The sequence below is a fragment of the Cynoglossus semilaevis genome, chromosome 16 (assembly GCF_000523025.1).
Source record: "Cynoglossus semilaevis isolate Cse_v1.0 chromosome 16, Cse_v1.0, whole genome shotgun sequence".
Classification (NCBI taxonomy): domain Eukaryota; kingdom Metazoa; phylum Chordata; class Actinopteri; order Pleuronectiformes; family Cynoglossidae; genus Cynoglossus; species Cynoglossus semilaevis.
In genome coordinates this window covers 7,870,725-7,883,256 of record NC_024322.1, presented here as the reverse complement: position 1 = coordinate 7,883,256, position 12,532 = coordinate 7,870,725, and the positions used below count along the sequence as shown (strand labels likewise).

Below are 12,532 nucleotides of genomic sequence, written 5' to 3'. Positions count from 1 at the left end.
TATTTATAAATATATATATATATATACATATATATATATATATATATATAGTTCAGTTATTTAAAGGGACATTTCCCAACTAGAATTTAGTTAAGGGGAAAGGAAAACATCATAGTTCAGTTATTTAAAGGGACATTTCAACTAGAATTTAGTTACGTTCACAGTTCATTCATTATGTTTAATTTGATGATTTCAATATTGAACAGAATAAGCTGGAGTATTTATGTTTTCATAACCAAGCAGCCCAAAGTAGAGGTACAGTAACATCAGGGCAGGATCAGGTCAAAAACATGAGAGATTTACAACACTGCTGGTTGGAGGTGAAGGTTCAGACAGGGGAGGAGTTAACGAGACACAGGTGGAGATGGTGATGTCATCAGTGTGGAGGGAACCACACGGCAGCAGGGACGCAGGAGAGAGGGAGCAGAGAGGAGCAGAGGGAGCAGAGGGAGAGGAGATTCACAGAAGGTGAGAGACAGGAAGAAGTGAAACAGTATAGACTGTAACGTTTGACGAGAACTCCAAACATGTTGGTCCTCTGATGTGAAACTCACTCCAAAAACTTTGAAGTATTGTTATCAACTGTAGCCCTTCCTGACTAAGTAATACTTTGAGTAAATATATATTTAGTGTCAATGTTAGTAGATGACTTTAGTCATTGGAGCAGTCGCTCCACGGCCAAAGAATTGTATTGACCCTTGGTGTAGGCTTTTAGCCTGATCATCTGGTCAATGTTTGTCTATTTCCCTCTATAAAGGGTTTGTATTTGACAAAATATTAAGGATTAATTTACTAGTCATTGAAATCATTAACTATTGTGTCACAACACGCGGTTCTGGGTTCAATTCCACCTTGTACTCTAACACTGTGTTGTGCTGCATCAGGAAGGTGGTCCATTAGTATCTCTGTGCTGATCCCTGCCAAAGGTTCAGTCTGAGGGAGACTCTCCAGATCTGTTCCACTTCCTTGGTTTGGTGTTGGGTTTAAAACCAGCCTGGCAGCTACGTGGCTTTTTCTGGACGTTCACATGGCCTGTAATAATAATAAACTCATGTCCTTTCCTTTTGTTCCGTCTGCGGTGGTCGCAGCACCTGCTGGTTCTCCTCACATGTACAGTACAGTACGCGGAGCGGCGTTGTAATATTTATGTTCTGTTAATGTACAATTAGCACGTCAGCTCCAAAGCGGATCATCTAATCTGGTGCCACTTCAAGCTGCTCTATAATAGATCTGGTATGCAGCAGGTAATTTAGCGTCAGTTGTCGGTGACACTACCCCTCCTCTATCAGACCGCTGCTTGTCATAAGGTTAGCACGCTCTGTAATTGATACTAAATTTGTCATGATGTGGATAGCAGAGGTTCAAGTGTGTACCTCAGGAGTCACGCTGTTCCCAGCCCCAGTTTGTCACCGCGGCGCTGCCACCGGTCCCTGCATTAAATGAGGCGGCCGCGCTCATTGACATGAAGTGTCTCTACTCTACTTATCCTGCTGGCCTGATAAAGTAGAGCGTGTTTTCATTGTTGCCCGTGGTGCAGCGGCAAACAGAGACACAACAGTAACACGAGCTGATAAGCGCTGCTTTTTTTTTTTTTTTTTTAAAGTCACAAAAGTGAAGTGATGTAAAGTTAATCTGATTTTAATTTAATTATGGCAGTCGGTTGCAGAGGGCACAGGCACTGGGCTGTTTGTTGTAAGAATGTTCTGACATTGGCGCAGGTATGGGGCAGCTAGCATGTTAATTAATGATGAAGATCCTGACAATATGCAGAGGCATGACAGCGTTAAGCCAGTCGGCTGCTGCTTCCTTTGCATATTAATAGATCCTTCATTATTATTTAATATGACAGCTGCTCCAAGGGCTACCATCAGACCTTGTCTCTGTTATTTGCTGTTTTGTGCTCCCCATGTGACAGTGTTGTGCTATTGTCTGTTTTTCTGAATTTTCTCACTTTTTTTTTTCTTTTTCCCTGATTGGTCTGATGTTGCTCTCTCTTTCTCCCCCCCCCCCCCCCCTCCCCCCTCCCTCCCTCTCTCCCCTCTATGTGGCTGTGATGTGCTGTTTGTTTAGCACTCAGGAGGATTCTGACGTCCATATGAGCATAAGTATCAGAATCTAAAGGTGACTTTGAAAGAATATATGAGGCCGGATTGTTTTGTTTGCATAGTAATGAATGCAGATTAGAGGTGAGCCGGATTGGTCCTGTTGACGTCTCCACTTCTATTGGCTTAATAAACCTGTTGCTGGCCGCGCTGACGTCCACCAGGCTTTCACATTACGGTGCCCGGTATTGAACTCAGTGTTCTGCTGTTATGACAATTGATCTGATGAGATGGAACAATTATTAGAACATGAAATTCAATTTATATTAATGTTTGATTCAGTCGGCCATGCATGCAGTGGTTGGCACCAACAGCAGCAGGTGAGTACTGAAGGAGTCAGTAAATGTGTGTGAAGCTACTGCTAACAGCACAACAGTGACTACTGAACTGATAGCATAAAACATTGGAGGTTCTTCTGATGGATCTTCACCTGAAACACTTAAACACAAGTTTGAAAACCAGAAAACTAACTTGTACTCAATGCGTAAAAGTATGTATGAGGATCTGTCTACTCCTGTGCTAATGACTTGGCTGTGTAAGAAAGAAGTCAAAATATCATTACATAGTTGGCCATACATTGTACTGGGGGTAAAATTATCCAATGAATACAATGATAATTGTTATCTGACGATACTTTTCTGGGGAAAATGTTAGATGAAACTGCCATTTTTAATTTTTTAATTATTTTACCAGCTATAAACTCAGAGATTCAGATCTTTCTTTTTTGCGAGGTGGTTCTGGCCAAGACAGCTGCATAATTTTTCCTCATTAAAATGCGAAGAAGTTTAAACAGACGTCATAAAACTAACTAGTTAAAACACTTGGCAATTAACATCACATTTAACACCGAGACAATATGATCGTCATCATCTTTTAGTGTCTTCAGTGATCGAATATTCCTTCACTTCTGTGTTAAAGGCTCCATATGTTGATAGTCCAGCTTTAGAGCGTTGCTGTCCGAGGTACGAATACTATGTGTCTGAGGATTGACATACAGTATACAGTACTACATAATACTTTAACGCCATTCAGAAACCACTCCATATGCACTAACTAGTGTTGAATTTTATTGTATTGATCCGGTCACAGTCTGTGAGCCGTGGACAGCGTCTCCAGTCATTGTTGAAGTGGTAGTTGATTCACTTTAACATTGTTTGTTTTCACTAAGTGCCTCTAAACTTTGCTTTCAGCAATATTTTTAGTGTTGAGTTCAGTTTACAAAAGTGACAGAAATGTGGCGCAAGGTGTGGATAGCAATAAACATCGGCGTTCGCCGTGGGAGCAGCGGCGAGCACCGCTGCAGCACTCGGAGCCGCACCTGATTTGTGGAGGGAATTTATCACACAAACAGCCCAGAGGTGATTTCAATATTTACTCGGCAGTCTGCTCTGCATACGTCTCATTTGGAAAACAGTTGACTCTTGCCCATTATACACAAATGAAGGCTGACCTTCAGACTGGGCAGAGGCCACATTCATTATGTGCAGAAGTATCACCTTCTTATGAGGCGTTTTTTTTTTTTTTTTTCCTCCTCCTGTTCTGCCTATGCATATGGAACAGCAGAACCAGGGCCCTTTGCAAACGAGTGGCCCCCTCACTGACATGATGTATACTGTACATCAATATGGTACTGATGTATTTTAAGATGCAAACAAGGCTTTAAATTATATGCACCTCCATGTCAGTGGCTCAGAGTGACTCTCGCCATCTGCCTATCAGCTGGGGATGAGAGGAGGCGAAGGAGGAGGCGCAGGAGAGGGTGGCCAGGCTGCCTCGTCCCCCTGGCGTGCGTGTATTTTTTGTGTGTGTGTGTCATTGTGTGTACTCCTGCTTGCATGTATCTATTAAAGCCACATGTTTGATTTCTACCTCTCCTCGTACTCGTGTCTTCCCGCTTCGGCACGGCTAATAGGTGCTCTTGAGTCCCATCACCAAGACGTGACAGCTTAGTGATGATAAACGTGGTGAAATGCCTTGTTCTGCATCAAATGTGAGGCAAACCTGCGGATCAAGCGGCTCAGCAGGCAGAACTGGGTGTTGTGCTGTACACTACTGTACATACACTGTACAATCGTCTTTTATAGTGAAGTGAAGGTTCACTCAATATAATATAATGTAATATAATAGGGATGGTAATCTGGGGAGGTAGAATGGAACCTGGAAATAGTGTAAAATTCAAGGCTCTTTATCAAAACGACTTTCTCAGAAAGCCAAATATCAACGTGTGGATAACATCCACTTTTGGTTGTGTTTGTAGAGGCTTCAACTTCAGGTCAGACCACAGACGTCAGCCCAGCGTCACAGAGGGCAGGACAGTAAATAAGTCTACGGCTGCTGGATATTGTTGAGAATAACGGCTTCACAGTTTGAGTTTGAAAACTACTCTCACCACGTTGTACAAACCAAGGTTTAGATGCACAGAAAAACTAAAATCCCCTCATTTGTATTTAAAAATGGTGTGAAACACACGTACCACCTGATTTTGGTCTTTGTGTCACAGCAGTGTAGTGAAAGAAGGTTTCCCATAATTTAGAAATGTCTTATCTCATAAATAATTATGATTAATTCTGATTTAATGCAGTTGTCATCAATTGAGATTAATTAGGATCATGATTAATCATGATTAATTGTGATTCAGCCACAGCTTCCCTGTGGATACTACTTTTAATAAATTGTTGACAGTGTCATGTAAAAAGATTTGGAATTTCTGCCTAAGAAAAGTAAAAGGAGTACATCACCAGAGTACACTTTAATGCAGTATTATTTACATGTACAAACGTATCTTCCTTTGCTGTCCGTGGCTGTGCGTCCGTCCACTGACAGAAGGAACACGTCTCTGCTGGCGTCTGTGACTTTTGTTGCCAGTGCATTGGCAGGAAGAGCAGTAGTGACTCTCCTGAGACGCTCCGGGAGCTTTAGCACTGTCTGTCCCCGCTGTTTCAGACCGTCCTCATGAATAAAGATTTCAGTCACGTTCGATACACCCGAACCCTGCAAGTAGCACAATGACAAACCAATGCTTTATGATCTCTGCAGTGTGCTCAGCATATGTGTGTCTATAATCTCAGGCTCACTATATCAATCATGTGGGGTCCATGTTGATGGAGGTGGACAACCGTGTGAATTATTGCCATAGCAGCAGATATTCAGAGGTGGCAGCTGGAAATGTGAATGATTATTTAGAATGTATTGTCAATAGTCATTTAGTCTGTTCAAACAGAGCAGCCGCCTGGGAATGAACACTTTTTATTGCACCAAAATGGAACAATGGCACTCTCAATATTTGTATATGATATTAAATACTGTTGAAATATTTTTGAAATATCTGCCGTGTTTTTTCACCTGTAGCCTCAGTGACTCCTGTCTCAGAATAATATCATCAGTGTTGATCTGATTCCTCCTCAGATCATTTTCAAATACAGCCCTTCAGGTAGTGAATAAAGTCAGGTTTTGAAGAATAACTGACTTGAACCCGTGGTTCATTGTTAGCGGTTCTCTGTTCCTCACAGCCTTGACTCTCTGTCTGTTATGATGAAGCACAGATGCAGAGACTTTTTATACTTTAATGCTGCTGTTTAAAGGCATTGTGTGCATTGTGATCTGATGAACAGGTCTTTGCAGATGGAAGGCTTTCAACTTCTTTGGAGTTAGAGTTCAGAGTTTGAAAATGCAGTAATACCTGAGGTAAAACTACTTCAGTGGTACTTCACATTGTATATCAAGCCTTATTCAAATTAACTCTGTCTTAAAGGTTTAACCTTTTTTTATTACAATAAAAAGTTTTTTTAGTCAGAAAAATAACCAAATTAACATGTTTGGTGAGAAACAGCTGTGTCTTAGCCAGTTGTTCCAAATATGGGGATGGGAGGCACCCTCGGGTGTGCAAAGTTTTGCAGAGGGTCAGAGTATGTGAAATAAATTGATTAAAGTTTGTTTTGTATTTGTGCCACGTGCTGACAGCCTTTATATTGTCACTTACTGGTTTTTAGGCACACCAGCAATAAAATAAAGTTTACCTAATAAATCAGCCAAACCAGGTTGTTGACTACAATAAATGTGTAAAATTAGCTCCACAAAACTATGTATATTTTTATAAAGACCATAAAATATTATACATGAGCAGCAGAAACATGGCTAAGAATAACGTTTAAGCTAACCTCAGTATATGGGAGCTGTAAGTAGCTGCAATTGGAATCTTAAAAATAGCAACAAGTAAACCATAAAGGTAATTTTTCCTTTGTGAAAATGTGTTAATGCTTTTCTGCTGATCCAAAAAACCAAAACATATCTTCTGAGTCAAGATAAAATAAATCTACTATAAACTTACTAACAATGTGTTTAAAAAAATACATGTTAAATGTAATGTAGAAGCAGCTGCAGAAGCTCATGTTAAAAAATCCCCCAAGGTCCAGAAATATTTAAATATTTCTTAGCAGTCACAGGTAACAAAAACCAAAAGGTGAAAAAGTCAAAGCCTATTGGATAATAGACATACTGTATGTCCAATCACATGTTGAGCTGTTTTCTCTTTCTAATCTGTACTCTTGTCACTCTCTCTGCTTCCATTACTGGATGTACACATTTATATATGTTGTACGTACATCTGATATACATAGTAAGTGGTCATAAAGTGCTGGCATCCTGCATTATCACGATTCAGAATCTCCTTCCATCACAGTCCAGATCCGTCAGCAGACTGAGGAGGAATTCCTGGAATGCTGTCACATTAATAAAAACTCTCACACACAGTGATTCAGCCCATCAGCATGACAAGCTGCAGTGAAAATCTCTGCTGTCACAAGATGAAAACCCAAGCAGCGATCTCACAGGAGCTTACTCTGCACTGTTGATAAAATTATTCATTGTTTTATCGTTTCAAAATTCTTTTGTTATTTGCCAGGTGTCGGAAAGGTTTTGCAGGTGGCAGTGGATCGGCCCCAGCAGACGTGTTACTGTAGCATTCTGTAAGCGCTCCTCTGACTCCTCTGACTAGCCCTCCACCTTATCCTTCTCCTCCTCCTCCTCCCTCCAGGCCTGACAGCGGCGGCGGCAGCAGCTGCCAACGCAGCCATCGCAGAGGCCATGAAGGTGAAGAAGATCAAACTGGAGGCGATGAGCGGCTACCACAGCAGCGCCAACCACCACGGGGCCGACGGGGAGAACGGAGACCTGAGCTCCAGTGTCGGTGAGGGTTCCCTTCACGGAACACACGCACACACACACACACACACACACACACACACACACACACACACACACACTGTCGTGAAAGAATCAATGCCAAAGAAAACATTCACATTTAATCTGTCGATCATTAATCATTTATGGACCTCCATTCAAGTAAAAACAATCCTGCACTTTTTTCCTATTCTTTATGGTACAAATAAAGATGTACATTATATATTAGAAGTTAATGTAGCCTTCAGAAAAACTTTAAGAACTGCACTTTATTGATTAAAGCCTTTGGGAGATGAAACGTCTTACATGACAGAGTCCAGAAAACAATGCTAAATGTTAGCTTGCTAATGTAGTGTTGCTAAAAATTAAATAAACAAACAAAAAAAAAACAATACCTAAAGTTAGCCAAGGTAGCTCCATTAGCTCGTGTAAATTAGGACATTTCACATAAATTTAAATGTTGTTATTTTTTTAATTTGTTTTATTTTTTTTATTTTTACCAAACCTACCACCCTTTGCCTGAGGTCATTTTAAGATTTTTACACAACAATATCTATATTTGGCATCAAATATTGTCATGGCACAGATTCCACTAGTAATGATTTTATTTGAACTGAACTGTAAATATCAAGTGTGCTAAGGTAAGTGTTATATTCTCTTTGGTGATGAAAGTGTGAAAGAAAAAAAAACTATTTTAACGCCTAAGTGAAAGTGTGAAGACTGTTTCCCAAAGCTATCAGCTTTTAACAAGGTCTAATTGAATTGCTGTGAAAGCCTTGGTTTTTCAGCATGTGCCAGTTCAATTAATTATTAGCCCTTAAAAATGCAGGAGGATTTTCTGTTGTATCTCTCTCTCTTTCACACACACACACGGATGAGCACTTAGTGTATTAAACAGAATGATAATGTATGTTAGTGCGGATTCATGAGCCCATTCCAAATCATAGACCAAATGTAATCCCCGTGGCTTTGGTTGCTAAATGGAGGTTTTGATTCAGCCGGCTGTAATAAACGGCTGGACTCCTGAACGCATTTTTTAACAACAGTAAAACTTGACGTGACGGAAGCGTACGGTGCGGCAGGAGAAAACAGGATGCGTTTCCAAGCAGATTTAACAATGCAAAAATGCATAAAGTGTGAGGTCATCACTCTGAGAGAATGGAGTGTGTAAAGAAAAAAAAAAAGAGAATATGAGCCCCGAGGTCACGGAAATAAAGATAAATGTGAGCAGCAACTGCAAGGCTGTGGCAATGGAGCTAATAAGAATCTGTTTTATCTTTTTACAATTTAAATTGTAACCTTGAGCCCACAGCCAGCCACGCGGGCTCCTGGTGGAATCATAATTCTGTGTGGGGGGGTGGAAGGGGGGGCGGGGCGGGTGCAGCTCGAGGTGTGCGCGGGTGCGGGCGTGCGGGGCCGCAGCATTAGCTCTCTGAGTGAAATATATGGCAGTGACGCCTCTCGGCCCCATCCACAATCAATTGGATTCTTTTCCTTTAATATTTACTCGCAGCGATGAGATGCTCGTCTGCATGGTGATGAACAGTCTGCCACTGGCGTTTGAAGGTGACCTGTCAGTGAGTATGGACAAATCTCTCGCTCGCAGAAATGTAGAAAATAAATCATTAGGGGCAGGCAGTCAGACAGGGGCCCTCTCTCTGCCTCTCCCTCACTCTCCTCGGATTTAAATCAGCCCAGATTTATGATTTGAATTAATGCTTCGTTTGGTCAAAGGAATGGTCGCCGAGACAAATGATGTTTGGTACTGAAACCATCCTAATATTGATTACTGGTTGTCGCAGCAATCTCTTGTTTATATCAAGCACTCTCCTGTGACAGGGTGGCCACCAGGAGTCATCCTGATAATACGCTGGAGAAATATGGCCTCCTCTGCACTGCAGGGCCATGAAACACAGCCAGCACTTTGCTGTCGTCTTCATCCTGCCCCCGGGGTTCCACTCTGGTGTTTGTTTTGAAGAAGGCATTCAGCAAATTCCACAAAAAATATTGCAGACTTAAAAGAGAGCGTCGCTGCACTGCTGTGTTCTCAGACGTAGAACGGACCGTGGTGGTTCCTCACATCTGCAGCTCAGTGTCTTAGTGGTGTCCTCTACGGTGGACACAGGAGGTCTGTGTGTGACTCTCAGGACCGTGGACAAACTTTTCTTAAGAAGAACTTTGACCTGAGTTATGAGAATCAAGGCAGTCAGTGTAAAAGACAACAGGACATGAGAGAAGACAGAAGTATTTGTTGTTTTGACTGAAACTTTACTCAGTCTCTTTTAGTCAGATTAAAAAGTCAACATCAATTTACTTCCACTACCAGTAGTACAGTTTGATGTCTGATTCTATACTAATCTGGAAGGATAGTTGTCGTCCACACCGTCATGTGTGTTGTGTCTCCTTTGGAGGTGGATAATACTGCCCCCTGTAGTAGTACATGTCTGTTATACAGTACAACATGTCCTTTACAGGAGTTTGGTTCACGTGGTTTGACACGTTCCTCTAACACCCATAAAAACGTCAAAAGTTTCTGAGACAGTTAGATTTGATTTAATGAAAATAAATACATTTCCTTCAATTCAAGCTGTTTCCATCACAAAAATGATCTTTGCCAATGAGTTAGTTAAAAAAATTAAACTTTGCTCTGATTTAGAAATGGTTAGTCTTAAAGGATCAATGAAAAAGTTGATTAAAGAAACCGACACAACACTGAACATTGGACAAAGACGGAAACATAAACTCATCAAAGCCGTGGACGAAACCTCAGGGACGCGTCCTGAAACGTTTGTCAATAAATCCTAACATCTGTCTCCGTACTTTTGATGAACAGAAGTTCCGTCTGTCCGTCCGTGGTCTCAGTCAAACCTGGACCACAGCTGGACTGAACTGCATTTGGACGTGAAGACTCTCAGGAAATAGACTGGACTCTTTTAACCAAGCGGCTTCCACTAAGACTCAAACAAAGCAGATGTGTTTACTTGTACAAATGATGTTGCCAACCTTGATGGGGTTTGATATGATAATGTACGCGCCTGTGATAATAACACAAAGGACATTGATCTATTTAATCAAAAAAGGGCTGCTACACAAAGAAAATCCTCGGGCTAAATTACAGGTGCTTCATTTCAGTCTTTGTCTGATGCATATCTTTTATTGTAAAGAGCTCGGAGTGAAACGCTGCGGCGCCGAGACGTGCGGTGAAGGACACGTTTGTGTTTGTAGACCGGGGGTCGGTCGTCCCCGTCTTTGTGTTGATGCAAACTGAACAGGATAATGTTTCCCCCTCTCGGCATTAAATATTCATCACAATTAGACCTTCCTGTTTGCATCAATGTTATTAATTATGAGGGGGAAAAAAACAACAGTTCAACCCTCAGACAACAGAACAAACATCTTGAATGAGAATCGAGAGGAAAAGGGGGAAAAAGCATGTTTGTGTGAGTGCACACCGGAGAGGGGGATAAAAAGATGGAGACCTGGTGACATAAAAATGTTAAAAAAAGAGACAGGATGAGAGGTGTGCGTGGGTGTCTGTCTTTGATTTCCCCCCTCATGCTCCTTAGTTGGGCAGACGGAGCCTTCTGAAAGCACAATGTGGATTGTTCCCGTGTCTCTCAGGAAATGCCACAATTACAGATCACAGACCAAGCAAAACACGTGTGGCGCAGGGCCTTGAGGGGGATAAACAGCCCACCGTTCCCCTCCCAGTGCACTGACCCCAGCCACAACCTTCATTACTGGGAAGGAAAATATTGTCAGCTGCCCACTAACAAACACCTGCCAATTTCAAGAGAAGGAATTACTTTTTTCAGCTGCAGAAAAGAAAATAAAGTGTTCCTCAGATCCTTTGAAAAAGGGGAGTGAGAAGAAAGGATAATGCACCATTTTCACCCTTGTCCCCCTTTTTCTACTCACTTCTCTGGGTGTTCCTGCCTTCTGTCTCCCTTTGGTCACTGGGTGCTGCCCTGCCACTCATCTGACTCCTCACCACAGCAGTCTAATGGAGCTGAGATCTGCTTTGTAATTAGATATGGGAATTCCATTGTCAGGAGCCAGATGATGCCACGGAGTGTCAGCCAAAAGTAGTCGGCGCAGCAGGAAGGCAGGACAACAGCAGTAACTAACTGTCATGTGGATCTGGAAACTTTATCAACCTGTACGGACGGACAGCCATTAGTGCCGTCTCTGTTGAAAGTACAGTGGAACCTCGAGCATAATCTGCTCCAGGACCGAACTTGTAACTCCAGGTGCTTGTATCTTGAATCATTTTTTCCCTCTAAAAAACTCCCGCAGGTGATGCGTACAGAAGTTGTCGTAAAGCGGCGTGGGCTAAATCGTGCTTGGCCACCTAGCGTCGGTGTCTGTAAGCGTGCTCGTATCTCATATCTTTACTCGTATGCTCGAAGGCTTTCTCGTATATCGGAATTGTATGTGGAGATGCTCGTATCTGGAGGTCCCACTGTATCAGCTCTGCATCAGTGGACCTCGATAGAGAAGTGAAGCCTAACTTGTAACATCAAAACAAAATCTTCAGTGACTTTCTGATTTAATCTTTTTTTTTTTTGGACCAAACATCATTTGGAAATTATGATCTCATTTGGAAAAGAAAGTAAATCAGCTGGTGATTAAACAGCTGTGATGAACAACTATAACCATATTAAGTGAGTGAGTGGGTGAGAATTGCACTGTCTCGTTCTCCAGGCCATTGATCTTCTTTTGCTTTGAGGTTCAAAGTCAGGACATGCTGCTTCACTCTGCTCGTCCCTCAGATTACCCTTCAGTCACACCACCAGTCAAATGAATAGATCTCTCCTACAGTACAGATTTGAACATTTGTCAGAGGGTTTTAATTCTTTGACGTACTGTATGTCCAAGGACACTGGTCTGACTTTACAGTGACGGAGTAGCTGTAGCTAAAGTCCGTTAGGTTAGCTCCAAAATTAAACAAGAAATAAAGTCTGCACTCTAGCTGGTCCAGTCAGGACCTGTACTTGTTACTGCTGGTCTAGGGGACATATCTACAGTACAATGTGTGGACCAGGGATACCATAAAGGACAGGAAACAGAAATGATAAAGTGAATTTATTGGTATTAGTAAACTAAATCCAACTAAAAGCTTCTTCAAAATGGTGGAGTCAATGTTATCTGGCACATGTCGTGGCTCCTCTCAGTCTGTCGATCGCCCACCACGGCCCCTGATTGAAGCTGAAGACCTGCTCTCTAAGCAGGAACTATCAGCAGCTGCACAC

The 12,532-nt window shown here is 42.0% G+C and overlaps 1 protein-coding gene across 19 annotated transcripts in view; it reads left to right on the top strand.

Annotated features, from left to right (window-relative positions):
- The window catches only part of dachd (dachshund d), a 182,601-nt gene that overhangs the window by 116,974 nt on the left and 53,095 nt on the right, over positions 1-12,532 (top strand). For all 19 annotated transcript variants that reach the window (XR_001761270.2, XR_001761271.2, XR_003052200.1 and 16 more), the window contains one exon: positions 7,135-7,287. Coding sequence is in view for 15 of the 19 variants with exons in the window: in XM_017039797.2 (XP_016895286.1) it covers positions 7,135-7,287 (153 nt within the window). In the remaining 4 variants the exon portion in view is untranslated. The remainder of the gene's footprint in view (positions 1-7,134; positions 7,288-12,532) is intronic.